The 22,139-nt window shown below is 39.7% G+C and overlaps 2 protein-coding genes and 1 pseudogene across 6 annotated transcripts in view; all 3 read left to right on the top strand.

Annotated features, from left to right (window-relative positions):
- The first annotated feature begins 60 nt into the window (after positions 1 to 60).
- SMIM8 (small integral membrane protein 8) lies at positions 61 to 10,990 on the top strand. 4 transcript variants are annotated; one of them, XM_082474018.1, is made up of 4 exons: positions 109 to 146; positions 3,663 to 3,759; positions 7,829 to 7,986; positions 10,522 to 10,990. In XM_082474018.1, exons 3-4 carry the CDS (start codon positions 7,852 to 7,854, stop codon positions 10,678 to 10,680), a joined length of 294 nt encoding a protein of 97 aa, XP_082330144.1. In that variant the 5' UTR covers positions 109 to 146; positions 3,663 to 3,759; positions 7,829 to 7,851; the 3' UTR covers positions 10,681 to 10,990. The 4 variants fall into 4 exon arrangements, with proteins under 4 accessions (XP_082330143.1, XP_082330144.1, XP_082330146.1 ...); XM_082474019.1 differs by lacking the exon at positions 109 to 146 and adding an exon at positions 250 to 270; XM_082474017.1 differs by lacking the exon at positions 3,663 to 3,759 and having other exon boundaries at positions 61 to 146.
- Positions 10,991 to 11,140: 150 nt separating this feature from the next.
- Positions 11,141 to 22,139, top strand: part of LOC309666530 (uncharacterized protein C6orf163 homolog) — a 55,553-nt gene continuing 44,554 nt past the window's right edge. Inside the window, 5 exon segments of the mRNA XM_082474021.1 lie at positions 11,141 to 11,917; positions 12,223 to 13,541; positions 13,543 to 13,594; positions 14,229 to 14,309; positions 20,602 to 20,696. Of these exon segments, the coding sequence (XP_082330147.1) occupies positions 13,506 to 13,541; positions 13,543 to 13,594; positions 14,229 to 14,309; positions 20,602 to 20,696 (264 nt within the window). The 5' untranslated portion in view covers positions 11,141 to 11,917; positions 12,223 to 13,505.
- Positions 15,098 to 16,953, top strand: LOC309666524 (density-regulated protein pseudogene; annotated as a pseudogene). Its single transcript has one exon. The product of its transcript is annotated as a density-regulated protein pseudogene (transcript).

Below are 22,139 nucleotides of genomic sequence, written 5' to 3'. Positions count from 1 at the left end.
CCTGCGCCGCAGCCTCCGGGCTGTAGGGGCCGCTGCGGCGCCGAGCTTGCCGAGCGCGCTGGGCCGCTCTCTCCTGCAGGGGGAGACGAGGCGCAGGAGGAGAGGCGGAGCGCAGCGGGCGCGGAGAGGAGGTGACCTCGCGGCAGGTGAGCGGCGGCGGGGCCGGGGTGGCTGGGAGGCGGGCCGGCGGGTGGGGACAGGGCGGCCGCCCTACAGCGCACTCGACCCTGGCATTGGAGGGCCCGGCCGCCCTGCGGACCTCGCTCCCAGGTGCGTGGACTCGGCGGCGTTCTCTCAGGCCCCCCGAATCCTCGCCTCTCGGTGGGCGCCCTGAGCCGGGTCTGGGAGATCTCTGACCCCACCGGGCGCGTGTCCCGCCCCATCCGTGGACACTTCCACCGCCAGAACCCTCCCATTTCCTGGACAGTTTCTTGGTATCCTAGCTCACCAAACTTTCTAATTAGGGGAAAGTGGTTTTGTAACTGTTTTCACGTGAGGTGCCTCTTTCCTTTTTAACTGTGTTTAGTCATGTGTTCCCCCTGCAACACAATGTCTGGAACTTAACTGAGTGCAGTTGTTTTGTTTTGTTTTTTTCTGGAGCCTTCAAAGGTATCTGTCTTTGAGTAATAGCCAGATGTAGTGTGGGTACCACACTATGGGGAGGGCAGCGGACCCAGATAGTACTTTACACCTCTCAGATTGTAGGCAACAACCGTTGTCAAAATCTTTCCCCTTCGGGGCTTCCCTGGTGGCGCAGTGGTTGAGAATCTGTCTGCTAATGCAGGGCACACGGGTTCGAGGCCTGGTCTGGGAAGATCCCACATGCCGCGGAGCAACTAGGCCCGTGAGCCACAACTACTGAGCCTGCGCGTCTGGAGCCTGTGCTCCGCAACAAGAGAGGCCGCGATAGGGAGTGGCCCCCGCTTGCCACAACTAGAGAAAGCCCTCGCACAGAAACGAAGACCCAACACAGCCAAAAATAAATAAATAAATTAAAAAAAAAAAAGAACCCTTGATAGAAAATATCTGTGTGGAGACTCGGGGCCTAGAACATAGAGGAGCTCAGTATATTAAAAAAAAAATAAAATCTTTCTCCTTTTTCTAGGTACAGTAAATTTCAAGAGATGGAAAGAGATTTTTTAATGGCGTTTTTTACCTTAAAAACAGCAAATACAGAATTTATCTTTAAAATTTAAGTGATTATAATTTTATGTTTCTTAAATCTTGTAATAACTTACAAATGCAGAGTCTTATCAATGTAGGAGTAAGGTGGGGTGAAGTGGTGGTCTAGGGGTGGGCTGGAAATTGAGAGACCTGGATTATCTCACCCTCCCTTGGGCAAAGGCAATCTCTGTGGGTTTAGATTTCTTTGTTTGAAAAAAGGGGATTGGATTCGATGGTGAAGGTCACAGTAGCTACCAGTTATTGAACATCTGTTTTGTTCTTTAAAAAATGTTACTTCATTTAATTCACATAGTAATTCTATGCATTAGATAATACTATCCCTTTTATAAAGGTGCAGACTGAGGCTTAGAGAGGTTGTCACTCAAAAACATACACCTAATCCGTAGCAAAGTTGGCATTTGAGGCTATGCTACACTCCCTCAAGACAAGTCCTCTGATTCTGTCCCAAACTTGCTTATTCTAATTCAAACTATTTTTAAGGTGTCCTGCCCCAGACTTCAAGTGATTTTCTTAAATATTAAAATAGTGTGGTATGTGGAACTAAAATAACAAGTATATTTATATCTCATTAAAGTATTTTGTCCATTTTCTAATTCCCTAAGTCTTAAAAACAAGGCTTTGATTATTGCTGACATGCCTTCTCTCTAATGTTCTATGATTCTGATAATTTTCTAAATTTATCTTCTACTGAGATGCTTATTTCAAAAATGAATATCTGAAGATTGAGGTTTTCCCCCAAAGTAACTCAGATTCTTTATATCTTGGTCTAATTTTTATGTCATGCCAATTTTATTTCACTGAATTGTTTAATGTCAGTTGCCAAATATATTCTGGATCATCCTGCAGAGTAAGAGTTTTACTAAAGGAGAGAAAATCATTCAAAAATGACTGTTCCTGACTCGGCTTAGGAACATCTTTGTATAGCCTCGCACAGTGTGCATTATTCATTCCAGGGGAGCACCATTCTCACTCACACTTTAGGATGTGAATGACCCTTGTGACATTGGTGCAAAGAGTCAGTCCTTTACCTTTGTTGCTTCCTTTTCCTATCGCATATTGCCTTCACCAGAGGGTGGGCAGAAGAAAAAGGTAAAGAACTTTTTACCAGGAGGGACATATGAAGTAAATGCAGTTTAGTTTAGATCTTTTTTTTAAATTTTTATTTTATATTGGAGTATAGTTGATTTACAATGTTGTGTTAGTTTCAGGTGTACAGCAAAGTCATTTGGTTATACAAATACATATATCCATTCTTTTTCAGATTCTTTTCCCTTATAGGTTATTACAGAATATTGAGTAGAGTTCCCTGTGCTATACAGTAGGTCCTGGTTGATTATCTATTTTATATATAGTATTGTGTGTATCTTAATCCCATACTCCTAATTTATCCACACTCCCACCTTTCCCCTTTGGTAACCCTAAGTTTGTTTTCTATGTCTGTGAGTCTGTTTCTGTTTTGTAAATAAGTTGATTTGTATCATTTTTTTAGATTCCACATATGGTATTTGTCTTTCTCTTTCTGACTTACTTCGCTTAGTATGATAAGCTCTAGGTCCATCCATGTTACTGCAATTGACATTATTTCTTTCTTTTTTATGGCTGAGTAATATTCCATTGTGTATATATACCACATCATCTTTATCCATTCACCTGTTGATGGACATTTAGGTTGCTTCCGTGTCTTGGCTATTGTAAATAGTGCTGCAATGAACATTGGGGTGCATGTATCTTTTCAAATTATTGTTTTCCTCCAGATATATGCCCAGGAGTGGGATTGCTGGATCATATGGTAGCTCTATTTTTAGTTTTTTAAGGAAACTCCATACCGTTCTCCATAGTGGCTGTACCAATTTACATTCCCACCAGCAATGTAGGAAGGTTTCCTTTTCTCCACACCCTCTCCAGTATTTATTGTTTGTAGACTTTTTGATGATGGCCATTCTGACCAGCGTGAGGTGATAACTCATTGTAGCTTTGATTTGCATTTCTCTCATGATTAGCTATGTTGAACATCTTTTCATGTGCCTATGGGCCATGTGTATGTCTTTTTTGGAGAAATGTCTATTTAGGTCTTCCACCCATTTTTTGATTGGGTTGTTTGTTTTTTTGATATTGAGCTGCGTAAGCTGTTTGTATATTTTGGAGATTAATCCCTTGTCAGTCGCATCGTTTGCAAATATTTTCTCCCATTCTGTAGGTTGTCTTTTCATTTTGTTTATGGTTTCCTTTGCTGTGCAAAAGCTAAGTTTAATTAGGTCCCATTTGTTTATTTTTGTTTTTATTTTCATTACTCTAGGAGGTTGATCCTTTTGTATTCAAAAAGATATTGCTGTGATTTATGTCAAAGAGTGTTTTGCCTGTGTTGTCCTCTCAGAGTTTTATAGTATCCAGCCTTACATTTAGGTCTTTAATACATTTTGAGTTTATTTTTGTGTATGTTGTTAGAGAATGTTCTGATTTCATTCTTTTACATGTAGCTGTCCAGTTTTCCCAGCACTACTTATTGAAGAGACTGTCTTTTCTCCAGGAGGGACATATGAAGTAAATACAGTTTAGTTTAGATCTTTTTTACAGGCAAGTATGAAAAATTCTACTCTCTTCTATTTAAAAAAAATTATATACAGTTTCTTTTCATGAATTGATAAGGGAACAACAAATGGGTGATGGAAAAATGAAGAAGAAATAAGAATGGGGGCACCTGGACAGATTGCACAGCCAGGTGGTGGCCCTGGGATACCTGATTTATTGAGTGTTTTACAGGTGGGCCCACACAGAAACTAATCACCAAATTACTTTGCCAGGAGCAGTTCAGTGCCAGGTTCCCATCATCCTTGCTGGGGGGGGCGGGGGGTGTGTGTATGTGTGTGTGTGTGTGTGTGTGTGTGTGTGTGTGTGTGTAATATTTATTTATTTGGCTGTGCTGGGTCTTACTTGTGGCATGCGGAATCTAGTTCCCTGACCAGGGATCGAACCCAGGCCCCCTGCATTGGAAGTGCGGAGTCTTAACTGCTGGACCACCAGGGAAGTCCGGAGATTCCCCTTTTAATGCAATAAATGAGGGTCCTCGCTTATAAATAAACATATCTTGAAAGCAAGTATATCTAGAGATTGATCAGGATCATATACAAATAAGAAAGTGCTAGTTACCTGCAGTGGGAAAAAAAGAGTAAGGGAAGAAGTGGGAGAAAGTGATGGGGAGACTTAGGAAGTTCTGATGGATGTGTGCTAGATGTTAACTGTTGTCTTAGGTACTGCTGATTCGACTGGTAATGTTGGAATAGGTTGTTGCTGTGCTTTGAACTTACGGTGCTGCAGCTTTTTTTTTTTTTTTAATAAATTTATTTATTTATTTATTTATTTTTGGGTGTGTTGGGTCTTCGTTTCTGTGCAAGGGCTTTCTCTAGTTGCGGCGAGCGGGGGCCACTCCTAATCGCGGTGCGCGGGCCTCTCACCGTCGCGGCCTCTCCCGCTGGGGAGCACAGGCTCCAGACGCGCAGGCTCAGCAGTTGTGGCTCACGGGCCCAGTCGCTCCGCGGCATGTGGGATCCTCCCGGACCAGGGCTCGAACCCATATCCCCTGCATTGGCAGGCAGACTCCCAACCACTGCGCCACCAGGGAAGCCCAGTGCTGCAGCTTTTTAAAATGGAATTATATTAGCTCTGCACTTGAAAGTAGCTGGTCAGCTTTTACTGCTAGATTAAAAGTTTGCTTTTGAAATAGAGACTTGTTTTCCCAAAAAGCACTGACAGTTGACACATCTGTGAAGAAACAGCTAAGGTTTTGCATCTTACAGACTTTATTTATTCAACCACCACATCTTGAATTTCTGCCCCAGTTATATTCCTACAGCTCTGTGTGCTGGGCATGTGAGGAGATGCAGAAGAACCTTCTCTTACATGAAAAAAATGTTCTGCTTTGTTCTGTTTTTTTTTTTTTTTTTTTTTAATAGTAAACATCACACTTTAGGTGGGCAGGAGTTAGAGTTTTTTAATTAATTAATTAATTTATTATTTATGGCTGTGTTGGGTCTTCGTTTCTGAGCGAGGGCTTTCTCTAGTTGTGGCAAGCGGGGGCCACTCCTCATCGCGGTGCGCGGGCCTCTCATTATCGCGGCCTCTCTTGTTGCGGAGCACAGGCTCCAGACGCGCAGGCTCAGTGATTGTGGCTCACGGGCCTAGTTGCTCCGCGGCATGTGGGATCTTCCCAGACCAGGGCTCGAACCCGTGTTCCCTGCACTGGCAGGCAGATTCTCAACCACTGCGCCATCAGGGAAGCCCTGTTCTGTTCTTATGTATCACAAATTCTTACCTACTAAGGCCCTTTTTGGCCTCAGTAATCTGTTTCTTTTTACTTAAAGTACAGAAGGTTGTTAAAATTCTTTACTTGTTTGATCAGTGGCATAAACAAGTTCATGCAGTTTGGGGAGAACTGTTGTAACATCTTCAGTGACTGTGGCTCATTAAAGGAGAAGCAGCAATAGAACTGAGCTGTCTTATTCCAGGCCTAGTAAAAGAATGACGTATAATGGAAAATATTATTTTCATACATTCCCCAAAGTATCACAAACAATGGAAATTGTGGCATATTAAATCTTTTCAAATATAGTGTAGTAGGTAACTTTAAATTGTAAAAGGCTCTTTCAGTAAACATTTGCAGTGGTTTCTAGCCCAGGTGTTCTTTAATTGTCATTTCTGGCAAAGAGTTTAACATAAACAGTTTAACATAAACAGAATGTGGATGTCTAGAGGTTGCAGTATAATAAATACTACCTTGATTGCTTGTTTGTTTGATTCGTCACAAAGCAAATGTAGGTTCGGCTAAGGAAAGAGGAGACCAAAGAATCTTGCATGTGTATATATATAAATATTAATATATCTGAGAGGCTTGAGAGGCTGTCTTCCAGGCTATAGTCCTCAGTAAGGTCCCCAAATAAAACTTAACTCGCAACTTTTAGTTTGTGCATTTTTCTTCAGTCGACAGTTTCAAGAAGTTCACGTAAGAGACGGGCATATGAGTGGACCCCTGGTTCTAAAGAAAACGTTGGATTTTTTTGCCAGCCTTGGGAGTTTCAAACAAGTGTGTGCTGGCTGAACAAATTTCAGGCATGTTATGGAATTGATTCAGAAGTTGTCTGTAGTGAAAAAAACACTGTTCAGTAGAGAAAACTAGTAACTTGAATGCAGTTGAAATTTAAAAAAAATTGCTTGTTACAGCTTGAATGATGTTTTAAATGCTGATGAAATAAGTGTTTTACGAGTTGTTACCTCATATACTTCGTGTCCAAGGTAGACTTCGCAGAAGAGGTAAACAGAGGTTGATGATTGCTCTATTCTGCTGTAATGCATCGTGGTCGGAAGAGATGAGACCACTTGTCACTGGCAAGTCAGCTAACCCCCAGGGCTTCAGAAATGTTTATTTGCTCCCCAGTGATTATGAAGCCAATACACATGCCCAAAGTATGGGAGGTTTATTTAATGAATGGCTGAGAATGGTTAGCAAGGGGATGGAAGGAGTGAAATGCAAGATCATCTTGCTGATGGACAACTGCTGTGCCCATAGCACACTCCTGTGTTTGGATCACACATGTGTTGAGCTTTCCCATTGAATAATCAGTATGTTTTGAAAAAACTGAACTCCTAACTTTCTCCATAAGTAATAAAGTTGCAAAAATATTGCTTTTATAAAGACTATAAAATGGAAGACTTAAAGAATACTTGAATAAACAAAGCCCCAATGAATGTTTAAATGTGAGTGTTTGACTCTCATTTCATAACATTTACTATATGATAGCGTTCAACATTTCCCCCGAAGAATTTTATTATATTGCCATCAAGTTCAGCCTTTCTTTGGAAGGTGTCTTTTCCTACCTCCTCCCTTGCAACTCTGCCCCCCCGCCCAAGAATTCGGTGGCAGGAATGGTAGGAATAAGCTTTTGCGTAATAGTATCTAGAAGAGAAAAATATTCACAAAATGATGACATTCCAGCTGGGAGAACCAGAAGCCAAAAGACATACTCGGATCTAATAGGATAAATTCTGAGTAATTAAGAGAAAAAAGGGTATTCAGATTAAGGAGGTAGCATAGTGGTTGTTTCCAGAGAGTGGCTGATAGGCAGAGAGGGAGTGGGGACTGACAGCTGCTCACCCTTCCTGTCTGGTGCTGGTGCTGGGGTGGCCGGTGGAGGAAGGCAGAGGGGGTGGGAGAAGTGGAGCAATGGAATGCTCCTGTCCTGAAAGGGCTATTGGAAGGTGAGGAAGAGTGAAAATGGAAGGAAATTAAGAAGGTGTGGATAACCCACCGGCCACTTCCACCCTTAGCACCCCCTTCATATAACAAGATACAGTGTGACTCAGACCAACAAACAAATTATCTAGCCTCCTGGAAAAGTAGGAAGACAATTTTTGCATACCTCACTAGTTTGGTCTAAGAGATGAAAAATAAAATAGCCATTTTACCAAGCAAAACCTGAAGTTCCATTTACAAAGTATGTGTTATACAAAGGAAGAAAATAATGGACCATCACTTTTGGTGGAAAAGTGGACTGGAATTCAAAAAAGAATGAAAACAGAATCAGTTTCTTAAAGAGCATTATCAAAAGAACACAGTCTGGAAGGGAAAAAACATCTCTCATTTTATTTTTAGGTACTAAATCATCATTAGTCAAGATGTCTTCAGCACCTGAGCCTCCAGCCGTTAAAAAGGAGCCACCCAAGGAAAAAGACCTGGGAAACCCTGGGCTCAGAGGGGTCCGCACCACAACCTTATTTCGAGCTGTGAATCCAGAGCTCTTCATTAAACCTGTAAGAAATGCATCCAGGATAAGACTTTTTTTTTTTTTAATATGTATTTATTTATTTGGCTGCGCTGGGTCCCAGTTGCAGCATGTGGGACCTTTAGTTGCTGCATGTGGGATTCAGCTCCCCGACCAGGGATGGAACCAGGCCCCCTGCACTGGGAGCACGGAGTTCCAGCCACTAGACCACCAGGGAAGTTCCCAGGATAAGACTTTATGTTCAATTTAACTAGGCTGTCAGAAATAGAAAGTTCTTATTATTTGATTTTATCATGGAAGACCTCTCTGTGAATAAAAAGCAGGTGGAAGGAAAATCTTAAATGCTGTTTCACTTAATACACATATAAAACTAATTATTTTGAGCACGTTTGGAGAGTTTTAATGGAAAATGGTTGGATTTTAATGGATTGACTTTTCAAATTCCCGTTTAAAATTTTATTTTAATATCTGTGTTAATTTTAAGGAAATTTTTATTGTTTGATCAAGTATTATTAAGTAAATAAGATCCTCCATTGAAACAAAGAAAACAGACTGAAAATCTGATCATTCTTATAGTCTACAATTCCAGGCTTTATTAATATTTTAACCTAGGGGGATACTGCAAACATATCTTGAAAAATTTCAAAACATGCATTTCTACACTGTTAGGGAGTTAGCTAATCATTCATATTTTTGTAGCAAGTTATGGAATATATTTGATATGATAAATTTTACTTTTTTAAAAACTCAAATCAAATCATACAATGTACTTAAATGTATTGAATGTGATTAGAATTTTAATAACATAGTTGCCAGTATAAGCTGTTTGAAAGTTAAATAGGTCAATTTAACAATCAGATAATTAAATCAAGGTAAAATGTTTTAAAAACGGTGAACTAATGTATTCTTTTTTATATATATATAAATTTATTTATTTATTTACTTATTTATTGGCTGCGTTGGGTCTTCGTTGCTGCACGTGGGCTTTCTCTAGTTGCGGCGAGCGGGGGCTACTCTTTGTTGCGGTTCATGGGCTACTCTTCATTGCCGTGCCTGGGCTTCTCATTGCGGTGGCTTGTCTTGTTCTGGAGCACAGGCTCTAGGTGCACGGGCTTCAGTAGTTGTGGCACGCAGGCTCAGTAGTTGTGGCTTGCGGGCTCTAGAGCGCAGGCTCAGTAGTTGTGGCTCGCGGGCTCTAGAGCGCAGGCTCAGTAGTTGTGGCTCGCGGGCTCCAGAGCGCAGGTTCAGTAGTTGTGGTGCACGGGCTCAGTTGCTCCGCAGCATGTGGGATCTTCCCGGACCAGGGCTCGAACCCATGTCCCCTGTATTGGCAGGTGGATTCTTAACCACTGTGCCACCAGGGAAGTCCCTAATGTATTCTTTTAATTGCCAAATACATTTCAAGAATTGTAAATTTAGGGCTTCCCTGGTGGTGCAGTGGTTAAGAATTCGCCTGCCAGGGCAGGGAACACGGGTTCAAGCCCTGGTCCGGGAAGATCCCACATGCCACGGAGCAACTGAGCCTGTGCACCACAACTACTGAGCCTGTGCTCTAGAGCCCGTGAGCCACAACTGCTGAGCCCGTGTGCCACAACTACTGAAGCCCATGTGCCTGGAGCCCATGCTCCACAACAAGAGAAGCCACCGCAGTGAGAAGCCCACACACCACAACGAAGAGTAGCCCTTGCCGCAACTAGAGAAAGCCCGTGCGCAGCAACAAAGACCCAACGCAGCCATAAATAAATGAATGAATGAATGGATAAATAAATAAAATAAGAAATATTTTAAAAAAGAATTGTAAATTTAAACTGCTCTGAGGCTTGACCTTTATTTTTTTGATTATTAAGATTTGAAATTATAGTAATATAACAGGTATGGTGACAGAAGCAGAAAATACAAATTTAAAAAGCTTTTAAAAAAAAATATTCAGAGCTGCATCACTTTGCCTCTTAGGGTCTTGGATTTTACAGCAGCAAATCAAGGTTATTATAGTAGCATTTCTCTTCCAATCACTAAATTTCTTGAGGTAATAGAATAAGTTCCCAGAGAAGAGCGTGTATATTTTGCTGTACCTGGTATATGACATGAAAGGGTTTCTGCCAGTTATCCATGAACTCAGGTGAGAAGAATAGCATGTATACTTCCTTCCTCACTTCCTAATAAAATTAACTAATTTAAGGTTTGCAAGTGGGAAGCTTGGGCCCAGAGAAGTTAAGCAACTTTTCTGCATCACACAGATAACACTGAAAACTCTGAGCACTGGACCAGTTTTCATGCCTCTCGTTTCCCCCGCACCTCTTCCAGCCTCACCTTCCTAAAGGTGAAGGTCAGAGATGTCCCAGCTGTGGAGAGAAGAAGCAAGAGTCTTCTATAGTCTCTAAATTATCAGGAGTTGAGTTAATTGAATAAAGAACTGGGTAAATTTTTATAAATGAAATTAATACCGTAGGAATGCTGGTGTGGTACTAAAGCCTTGGCATGTCAGGAGGAGAGTGCAAGAGATACTTGAGTCTCCTCAAATGATGAGTCTTAATGAGGTCTTATAATTTTTTTTCTTTGACAGAACAAACCTGTAATGGCTTTCGGATTGATAACCCTTTCACTTTGTGTGGCTTATATCGGTTATCTACATGCGACACAGGAGAATAAGAAGGACCTCTATGAAGCTATTGATAGTGAGGGACACAGTTATATGAGGAGGAAAACATCTAAGTGGGATTAACAGTGCTGGTTACTGCAGATGGAGCTTTACTGGGGACTCTGAAATCTTCAGGTGAAGATGAGCGCCACACAGTGTCTTGTTTCTTGTTCTAGAAGACGCTACTGAGGAAGAAGGATGGCGGCTGCAGCCAGGCCACTATAGTGAGTGTTGTCCTTTCAAAACTGTAGCCATTATCGCATTCTTTTTCCACAGAAAGAGCTGCTCAAGATTTTTCCTTGACTAAATCCTCTTGTAAAAGTGCCATGAGAATGGAAGTCACTTTTGTGAATTAAGTTCTATATAATAAAAAGTACTGATGCTCTTAAATTTACATGGTATTTTTAACATTTTAAGGGGAATTGTGCATTTACAACTGTTGTGGGTGTTTAGTTTGTTTTACTGTTTGCAAGGACAGTGTTCATTTTCTACCTGGCATAGAACCTATATTTATGAAGAAAAAAATAATTGTAAATTATCGTAAAGCCTGCAGTTAAAAACAAATAGTTTTTACAGAGTCACAGATGGGTCTTATATTTTGATTTTCCATTTCAGCTAATTTTGGTCCAGAATTTTATTTTAATTGAAAAGATAGTCCCATTCAACTACTAAAATAAAGATTAAATGAGAGAATAACCCAAAGTAATTGGAGTTTTTCTTTTTTTAAAAAGAAAGTATGTTATACTGAGTATGATGTTTTTATTTGACTACAACCATTATCTGTTTTGGTTTTTGTAAATTAATGTTACAGTGATATTGTAAATGTAGACCAAATGTTCTTACAGTTATTTAAAAACTAGAACTACTCAATAGATAAGAAAAGAAGGTCTGGTTTTAAAATAACCATAAGAACATGGGTTTACCTTATATATATATACCTTTCTGATGAGTGTTCTAGACCTGTTTCATTTCTAGATATTTACCGTATTCTCCAAATCATTGGAATTGGAGCTCAGTAATAAATCTCATCTCTGAAATTTTGTTTCATTTATTATTAACAAGTAAAATAATTGCACAGGCAGAGTTTATCATCATAATGTAATATTTAATTTCCAGTGCTTTATTGTGGTTTTGCAAGATGCATGAAAATGTAATTATGTCTGATTTGTAAATATTAAAGAGCTTAGCTAATTATCTACATGCACCTAAATTAAATCTTTATTACTGAGCCCTAAATATTTCTTTGCTAGGTGTCTCTGTATAGTACACTTCAAATAGTTTAAAATGCACTTAGGAGGTATAAAATGCCTTTTAATTTAAAGTGTTATCTTTTGCTGTTGGTTATTATAAATTTATTTATTTATTTATTTTTGGCTGTGTTGGGTCTTCGTTTCTGTGCGAGGGCCTTCTCTGGTTGTGGCAAGCGGGGGCCACTCTTCATCGCGGTGCACGGGCCTCTCACTGTCGCGGCCTCTCCCGTTGCGGAGCACAGGCTCCAGAAGCGCAGGCTCAGTAGTTGTGGCTCACGGGCTTAGTTGCTCCGCGGCATGTGGGATCTTCCCAGACCAGGGCTCGAACCCGTGTTCCCTGCATTGGCAGGCAGACTCTTAACCACTGCGCCACCAGGGAAGCCCCTTTGCTGTTGGTTATTAAAGAACTAGGGTTCTTCTGTTTTCAACTTACGCATTTAATGTCACATCATTGTCTTTAGAGTTCTTCTAGTAGTCAACAAAATAAGTTGCTGTTTGGTGAGGGAGGTATTAGTTAGGTGAGCTATCAGGAGATTATTGCAGCAAAGAAGGGCAGCAGGAACTGGACAGAGGGCAGCCTTAAGCCATGTGACGTGTGTGAATGAACCAGGGTAGCAGTAGATTCCTCAAGGCACACAGCTGTGAAAAGTAGTGCAAGGGAAGAATCCCACTGAATTTTAGGAGCAAGTAACCTAACTGTGCTACTATTTACAGGGTGGTTACAAGTTCTGTAGCACAGTCTTTCTGTGTGCAGTGTCAAAGGCTGCCTGGCTGTGTGCTGATGTTTTCATTCCTTCTCTAAAGGAAAATGCCACTTTGACAGAGTCAGTTGTCTAAGGAGGGGATGCTCAGGGCAAGATAATTACAGCCTTTTGTAGTCTGGGTTCAAGTGGTAGGAGGAATGTTTTCCAATGCAGGAATCTGGTTGAGATTGGGCAAACTCAGTAACATAAGAGATTCAGTCTTGAAGCAAGTCTTGGTAAGTGAACCATTGATAAGGTGTAAGCGACCTCTTTGCCCAGGGAAGCAATCTCTTCTGATAGAAGAGCTATTTGCCCAGAGGAGCAAGCAGTTCAATTGACAAGTTGATAAGAATTTCCTGATGTAAACAGTGAAGTTACTTATTATTTTATACCCTTATAGGGTGACCAATCTGTCCCAGTTTGCCAGGCACCGAGGGGGTTCTTGAGATGTAGGACTTTCCATTTTAAAACAAGGACAACAAATTAGTTAACTCTGATTTTTAAAACCAAGCTTAGTAATTTTGAGTGCTTGCTTAATGAAAGTAAATTTTCCTTTAAGATACTTGTGATATTTCCCAGTTTTATTGTCATGGCACAAAAACATATTTATAGATAACCTGAAAAAAATTAAACTCCCTCCTTTTCTGTCCTAAAAAATCAATTCTTTAAAACAAACCATTTAACAGAAAGTATAGCAGGCTGAATAATACTCCTTTTCCCCCAACCACCCCAGAGATGTTTGGATCCTAATCCCTAGAACCTGTGAATATGTTCCATTATATGGCAGAAGGGTCTTGACAGATGTGATTAAGTTCAGGATTTTGAGATGGGGAAATTGTCCTTTATTATCTGGGTGGGCTTGATATAATCACAGAAGTCCTTACCAGAGGGAGGCAGATGATCAGAGGAAGAAACAATGTCACCCTGCAAACAGGAAGAGAAAAGGCTCTATTGATGTGAGCCCATGGGCCAAGGAATGTGGGTGGCCTCTGGAAGCTGGAAAAGGCAAGGAAACAGATTCTCCCCTAAAGCCTCCAGAAGGGCCAGTGCTGCTAACATCTTAATTTTAGCCCCTTAAGACTCATTTTAGACTTCTGACCTCCGGAAGTGCAAGAGAATGAATTTGTGTTGTTTTAAGCTACTAAATATGTGGTAATTTGTTACATCCCCAGAAGGAAACTAATACAGAAAGTATCTGGGAAATGAACAGCTGTACTATGCTCCCTTTAGTCATTATTTCTAGTTACTTTTATGAGCAAAGCTTGTCTTACCTAGCAACAGTTGCTAAGTAAGTTAACAATTTAATCTAGAGTCTAGGAGGGAGCAACTGCTTAAATCTTCCCAAATCCAGTGCCCAGACCTTATATGGCAGAGGCTTTCAGTACTGTTCTTTACCATTAGACACATAACCACTACCTAATCATGGCAAATCATTTAATCCTTGCAAGCTTCTAGCATTGTCTTCAAACCTTGAACCTCTTCCAGCTTTCTCAAACGTCTAGCTTTTCTTAAAATTACTTTTTCTGATCCTAAGAGTGTTTGTACATAGTAAAAGACATCTTAAATTTAATTATGATCAGAAATCCGAATTACACAAACTTTGTTTGCTGTGCTGTATGTAATAAAATAATTCCACCAGCCCCCTTTGGGGAAACCTTCAAATGGATCCATGAGTACAAGCCATTTAAGACACGCTTTTACACTCACAAAGATATACTGGGTAAGTGACTTTGCTGTTTTCCTTTGTTCTAATGTTTCATAGCATTATATGACATTCTTCCTGATGTGTAGACTTTGATCAGCTCTCCTGATCAAAGTTGCTTGTCCTGCAGGGGTGTCTGTTTGGCATGAGAAGAATGTGGGTTGAAATCCAGTTCTCCACTTCCCAGCTGTGTGCCTTGACAGTATGCTTAGCCTGTCAGTCTGTCTCCTTATATGTAAATAGGTATGTTAATACTTATCTTGCAGATTTGTCTGGAGGCTTTAATGAAATATTTGTACCTATTCTAAAGCCTGGCACATAATAGTAACTGAGAGTTCTTTTTGCCCTTCCTCATACTTGGGCACCTTCCATACACATAGGAGAGGAAATATCTCTAAGTAATACCTTAATACATGGGTGAAAGAAACTATATTCTTTTTTTTAATACATCTTTATTGGAGTATAATGCTTCACAATGGTGTGTTAGTTTCTGCTGTATAACAAAGTGAATCAGCTATACGTATACTTATATCCCCATATCCCCTCCCTCTTGCGTCTCCCTCCCACCCTCCCTATCCCACCCCTCTAGGTCGTCGCAAAGCACCGAGATGATCTCCCTGTGCTATGCAGCTGCTTCCCACTAGCTATCTATTTTACATTTGGTAGTGTATATATGTCCATGCCACTCTCTCACCTCGTCCCAGCTTACCCTTCTGCCTCCCCGCCCCTGCCCTCAAGTCCATTCTCTATGTCTGTGTCTTTATTCCTGTCCTGCCACTAGGTACATCAGTACCATTTTTTTTTTAGATTCCATATATATGCGTTAGCATGTGGTAAAACTATATTCTTTATTAGTAGCTGGTGACATAAAAGTAGGTAGATCTGGGTAACATGAGTATATGTACTATATATACACTTCTTATTTTTCCTCTTTTAAATCCTTTTGTTGTTTTAAAAATTTTTATTGAAATATAGTTGATTTACCATGTTTCAGGTATATAGCAAAGTGATTCATTTTATATATATATATAAATATAAAAATTTATATAAATATTTTAAAATTTTATATAAATATATTTTATATAAATATATATATAATATATTTATATAAAATATATATTCTTTTATATAAAATATGTTCTTTTTCAGATTGTTTTCTATCATAGATTATTACAAGATATTGAGTATAATTCCTTGTGCTGGACAGTAGGTCCTTGTTGTTTATCTATTTTATATATAGTAGTGTGTATCTGTTAATCCCAAATTCCCAATTTATCCCTCCCCCCCATATATACACTTCTGGTAAGCAAATCAAGTTGTAATTACAGGTTTCCTTCTCTCCTCATCTCTGTCAGATTTTTCAGTCTGACTTTAAGCCTTAAAAGTGTTTTCCTAAGAACTCTCAAAATACTTCTCATATCCTCTCTTCCTTAATATGTTAAATTAGTGGTGATTAAATTTCACTCCTGATCTTTGAAAATGTAAGAAGCTAGAGAATGGAGGGTGTTTTGAAAAAGCTAAAATGTAGCGGGAGATCAAATTGGGATCATCCTCTAAAAATATCAATACCAAAACTGATAACTGATTTTAACTTTTAGTAACTGTTTAGTATGACTTATTAATTATTATCTCTATAATGATTTGACCTTTTACACCCAGAACAGTGGATATCTATTCTTAATATGCTTTTATTGGTTGATTCCTTATGCCTCCTAGGATATCTGAATCCAAACATTAAGTGAATAAATTAAAGCATGTTGAAATGTCTGTATAAACGCTAATGAGTATTGCATAGGGTAGTTCTAAACCCTGGCAGTGTCCTACAGAACTTTTAAATCCAAACACAGACTCATTGGATTAAATACTGTTACCGAGCTCTTGGGCAGCTCTGGCCGGGGGAGAGGTCTCATGTGTCACTTCATCTGGCGGTAGTGGCGGGCGCGGAGATGGCGGAGACTGTGCGACCACCTGGGTTTTGAAATGGCTGCTGACATTTCTGAATCCAGTGGGCATGATTGCAAAGGAGACCCGAGGAGCAATACCAAGTTAGATGCAGATTACCCACTTCGAGTCCTTTACTGCGGAGTCTTATTCGTTACCAACAGAGTACTGTGAATATATGCCTGATGTTGCTAAATGTCGACAATGGTTAGAGAAGAATTTTCCAAATGAGTTTGCAAAACTTACTGTAGAAAATTCACCCGAACAAGAAGCTGGAATTAGTGAGGGTCAAGGAACAGCCGGGGAAGAGGAAGAGAAGAAAAAACAAAAGAGAGGTGGAAGGGGTCAAACAAAACAAAAAAAGAAGACTGTACCACAAAAGGTTACGATAGCCAAAATTCCCAGAGCAAAGAAGAAATATGTAACAAGAGTGTGTGGCCTTGCAACTTTTGAAATCGATCTTGAAGAAGCACAAAGGTTTTTTGCTCAGAAATTCTCCTGCGTGCCTCAGTAATAGGGGAGGATGAAATCATCATTCAGGGAGACTTTACAGATGACATAAGTGATGTCATTCAGGAAAAATGGCCAGAAGTGGATGATGATAGCATTGAAGATCTTGGAGAAGTGAAGAAACGATTTTGAAAATTTGTCTGTATTTAATGATCTGAACTGATTGTTGATATGGCCAAGGGGAGAGAGGCCTTTTAAGATATATATATATATATATATATATATATATATATATATATTTATCCCACAGTAAAACTGTAGCCTACCCTCACCCCTGGCATTTTCACTGTTCTGTACAAGGCTGCTTGTTTGTTTTTTTTTTATTGCCAAAGTCAAATAAACAGGAGAGGGTGTCATGCTTATGCATGAAATAGAATTTAGTCAAATAAAAAATTTTGGTCATTTGGTACTGACTTTTTAACTTTTTATTTTTGGAAAAACTAGACTTTTTGTGGAAAGCTTTTCTGTTGATTATTTTTAAATAATCATGATTTAATCAAATCATGATTTTGTTGTTGTTGTTGTTAAGCTGAGTGATATTTTGAAGAATTTGAATTTGGCTTCATCACCAGTAATAACTGTCTCCTTGCTTCTTTGGTATGATAGTTTTGAGATGCTTGAGCATCTCATGGATCTGTAGTTGAATTTGCTTCACTGTCACCAGCCAAGTTCACTTTGTGGGCCTATTAACATATTGTTGGTAATAGTTGTTCAAGCTGTTCTGGAGATTATTTGGTAAAGTATATTAAAAGCCTTAAAACCATCTGCACTGTTTGACCCACTTCTTGACATTATCCTAAAGATATAATGTCTGGCTTAAAACTGTGGTTGAGGGTGTTCTTCAAAGTGCTACTCATGATATAAAAAAATTACAAATGATAAAGATGAACAATTGGGAAATGGTTAAAGAAATGATGGTTTGTCATATGGTAGAATATTTGCATATATTTTAAAATATTTTCTAGGAATACTTGGAAAGGTGTTTGATAATGTTCAGTAGGAGGTCAGACCCTCAAATCCATTTTATACATTATTTTCATCATTGTTTTGAGTGGATAGGCATTCAAAGAGGCTGAGTTCTTTTTCTGGCTATAAATTTATGTGAGTAAGATTCTCCTAACCATTTGAAAGTAATATACACCATTACTCAATATAGTCTGGGAAATAGCAATTGAAATTTGTTTTCCTTACAAGAGAAACAGTGACAATGAATCTTAATGAGTACATTAAATGAATTTAAAATCTGTTTTTATAAAGGTCTTAAGTCAGGTGCTACAAACTGAAAAGAAGACTCATGGTATTTTAAATTGCTATAGACACCTTTAAGAAAATTAGAACCCATTGTTTATTGCCATGCAAATTGCAATATTAAATGAATTAGTGGGTTTTCAAATAATTGAAATCTTAGAATGTATAATAAAGATGTAAATTAAGAAAATGAAATTCTGCATTAACTGTGAATTTAGCTAAATAAAACTATCTGATAAAGCAAATTTACCCATTAAAAAAAAAAAAGTACTGTTACTGAGTCCAAACCTGTTCTGCTCACCATACAACAGGCCAGTAAATCAGGAGACGGGTTGTCAGGGCAAGGAATAGCGACTTTATTTGGAAAGCCAGCAGACCCAGAAGATGGCAGACTAATGTCCTAGAGAACCATGGTACCCCATTCAGAAATCAGGCTTCTTTTATATTAAAAGGGGCGGGGGGTGGTGGCTGGTTGTTGCAGACTTCTTGGTGCAGGAATCCTTTGTTCTTGCAGCTGTCTGGGTAGGTCAGGTCATGATGTTACTGTAACCTCCAACAAGACAAATGTTATTCTCTGTTCTGCAACTTTTTATCTCTATATGGATGGGGAAGTGTTAACACCTTTAAAGGTTAGAACCTTGAGAATGGGCTATCCTGTAAATTTCAGGCGATAGGCAACATTCTTAACTCTAAGCAAAAGCAATAGAATACAAAGGTTAAAGTAAAAGAAACAGATCTAATATGGAGTCAGATTTGTTCTTTCCTATTACAATACTAATCCAACACAGACCCAGTAAATTAGAACCTTCAGAATCGGCCCTCAGCTTGTGGGTTTTTTTTTAAGTTTTAAAATATTTTTTACATATTTTAATAGTTTTTTATTTGGAAATAGTTGAAGACTGGCAAGTTTTAAAAATAGAACAGAGAGTTCCCATCCAGCTTCTCTCATTGATGCCTTACATAATGCTGCTACACTGTCAAAACCAGGAAATTGGTGTTGGATCAATACTGTTATTCAGGTGCAGACCTTACATGCACTTTTTTTCTTTGGTGTGTAGTTTTATTGAATTTATCACATGACAGTTATCATGTAACCATCACCACAATTAGAACATAGAAATGTTTCTTCACCACAAACTCCCTCATGTTACCTCTTTTTTTAAAAAATTTACTTGTTGAAATTGGCTTCTTTTTTTAAAAAATATTTATTTGGTTGCGCCAGGTCTTAGTTGTGGCAGTCGGGCTCCTTAGTTGCGGCTCACCGGCTCCTTAGTTGCGGAATGTGAACTCTTAGTTGCTGCATGCGCGTGGGATCTAGTTCCCTGACCAGGGATCGAATCCGGGCCCCCTGCATTGGGAGCACAGAGTCTAAACCACTGCGCCACCAGGGAAGTCCCCCTCATGTTACCTCTTAATGCCTCCTAATCACCAAACACCTCCAGTTTAAAAACCTTAGAGGTAAAAGAGCTCTGTTCTCCTTACAGCTTTATATAAAATCCTGGAGAAGAGTGTGGTTGGCCAGACTTGAGCATGTGCCCAATCCCGGGCCCATTAGTGGGGCCAGTTAATGGGGATCATGTGATGGGCCAAGCAGGTTGGCTGCTGTGATTGGCAGTCCCAGAACAGGTGAGAGGGGGAAGTTCTTGAGCAAAATGGGTCCTGTTACCAGAGGGAGAAAAGAGATGTTGGTCAGACAAAACATATGTCCCCAATGTCTTATCTGTGTTTATGGCCAGTGAGGCACCACGAGAGATACACTGCAGTTTGAGATGTGCTTTGTAATTTTAGGGAGCTGATCATCAAGACCTAATCACCAGAATGGTTAATATTTTGACACATCTAAGATGTGAGCAATAAATGGAATAAATAAGTACTGTAATAGTTTGAATTGGAGAGAAAGATCACTGTGTGTGTGTGTGTGTGTGTGTGTGTGTGTTTGGTTTCAGCATCCTCATGCAGGCTGTGAGCCACCTCTGACAACCCACTCTGGCAGGAGAAGATGGAGAAATCCCTGGGCCCAGCTCAGTGCACTCAGAGCTCTGTCCCCAGCTCTCTGATATTGTGTGGTCCTCGAACCTCTTTAGGTTTTTATTTTCTTGTCTGGGTGGAGAGGGAAGTATTATGGGAATATTGTTATTTGGAAATAAGATCATTGACAGAGAAGTGCTAAACTCCTACCCACAACTAAAGCAGCTAAACCCATGAAGACCTACACATTAGAAGGGCATATAGCGTATTAAAGAAAGCATTCTGCTCCCACTTTCCCGGTGGAGGTAACTAGCACCAGCACCCAGAGAGGAACTGGACAGTGTGCTAATGTCTCTTGGATATTCACTCACCGTTCAACTCTGGGGTGCAGAATGTGTTCCTCCTGCTATTTTACTTCCCCAGTTGCCTCCCTGTGGACTGGGTCTGATGCAGGTGCTGTGAGTTCCCTCTTAATCAGTTAGGGAAGAGCTTACCCCTTTCATGGGTATCTTTAAAGACTGACATTTCCTGAAAGGATATATTTCTTAGTAACTCTAATAAATAACTCGATAACAGTGAAAAGGAAAGCCAAGAAACAGTCTATGGATATTTGTGATTTTTTTTTTTCTCTTCAAACACACAGATATTGGGGCAGATATTCTGAATAAGGAAGAGCAGTTGCAAGAAGCTGTACTCAAAGAACGTATTGCAAAAGCAGAAGCTGACGTATGGGCTAAGGTAAAAGAAGTTGGAAATCAACCTGAATGCATCTTTGCGGTTCTTTCATGTTTTGGATTTGTATGAAAGAGTGGAGTCAGGCAGAACTGACTTTGAATGCTGGCATCTGTGGGACCAGGGGAGCAAGTTCTTCAACTCCGTAGTCTTGGCGTCTTCAAATGTAAAAGAGGAACAGTAATAGTCACTCTGTAGGATTGTTGAGAGAGTTCAATGAAATAACATGCCGGGCACACAGTAGGTGCTAAGTAAGAAGTAGAAATCATCAGGAGCTTCCTTCTGTCTAAATTGCCCCTATGTGTGGATGACTCCTGCTCCCTTTATTCTCATGGGATTAAAACCTTTTTAAAAAGACATTCTTGTTGTAGTTGTTTATTATTGCTTAATATTTAGTATATAGTAGACCATTCGTTTGTGCAGTGTGTAATGCCCCTAAGTGCCTGTTTTTTCCAAATGCTGCGTCATAGCTGACTCTCCTTTTCACCCCCTCTCCCAGCTCCCCTTCGCTCCAAAGTCCTTGACACCTTGTCCATGCGACTGCCAAGGGCCGTGGGGGCCATTTGAGGGTCTTGGGGCTCACGGTCAGATCCCAGATGCTTCAGCAAAGCAGAATCTCAATCCTCCAGCTCCCACTTCTTCCAGTTAGAGGGAAAATGCCATACGTGACTTCCTAAAGAAAATGAGCGCTCCGTGAGAGCAGGACAACCCACAGTGCTAGAACATTATTTCTCAGTTTCTCTGTAAAGTAAACATCATAGCAAAGAGTGTTGGAATTGCCCAGCGTTAGTCCCAGCAAAAGCTTGGTATTAAAGTACTTCGAAAGTACAAAATGCTCCAGTGCAAAGGGTAATAGATATAAAAATCTTACTAGATATAAAAATCTTACTAGACATGTATCCTTAGCAATAATAATAAAATTTAAATTGATTGTGAGCCATTAATTATATACCCTAACACAAGAGAATGCTTTTGTGAATAATGTACAATTTAAATATAAGTATAACAATATACAATTTAAATATAACAAATGTTCTGGGCATTCTCTTGAAATAAAATCATGAAACCTCTTCCTGAAGACCCTGATGCAGGGGATCTGGGAGGGTACTCAGCCTCCCTTCTCAGCAATTTCAGGCTTTGTGCATTTTTCCACTTCTCTGTATTCTCCAGATTTTCTGCGATGAGCATACATTACTTTGATAGTCAATCAAGCAAGAAATAAAGTGCCAAAGAAAAAAGACAACCCAGCAACCTGCAGTAAAGCTCTCCTTAGCAATTCCTGAAACAGTGATTTTAGCCACGGTTTGGGCTGTGTTAGGGCATCTCTGGCTGAGGCCTAGTTTGCTGTGGGAGGTTCGAGATGGGAACAGAGCCAGTAGTCAGGGGCCCCAGGGTGGTTGCTAGTTTTCATTAAACATGAAAACCTGATATATATTAATAAATAAATGA

Source organism: Balaenoptera physalus, assembly GCF_965194825.1.
Source record: "Balaenoptera physalus genome assembly, chromosome: 9".
NCBI classification, from domain to species: Eukaryota; Metazoa; Chordata; class Mammalia; order Artiodactyla; family Balaenopteridae; genus Balaenoptera; species Balaenoptera physalus.
Note: the sequence above shows the minus strand (reverse complement) of the source record. Positions and strands in the feature narration are given on the sequence as shown.

Bases quoted from the DNA above. Each gene is read 5' to 3' on its own strand.
- SMIM8 (XM_082474017.1), top strand. From the start codon at position 7,852: ATGTCTTCAGCACCTGAGCCTCCAGCCGTTAAAAAGGAGCCACCCAAG. The intron at 7,987-10,521 runs GTAAGAAATGCA...TTTCTTTGACAG, and splicing joins CAGAGCTCTTCATTAAACCT to AACAAACCTGTAATGGCTTT.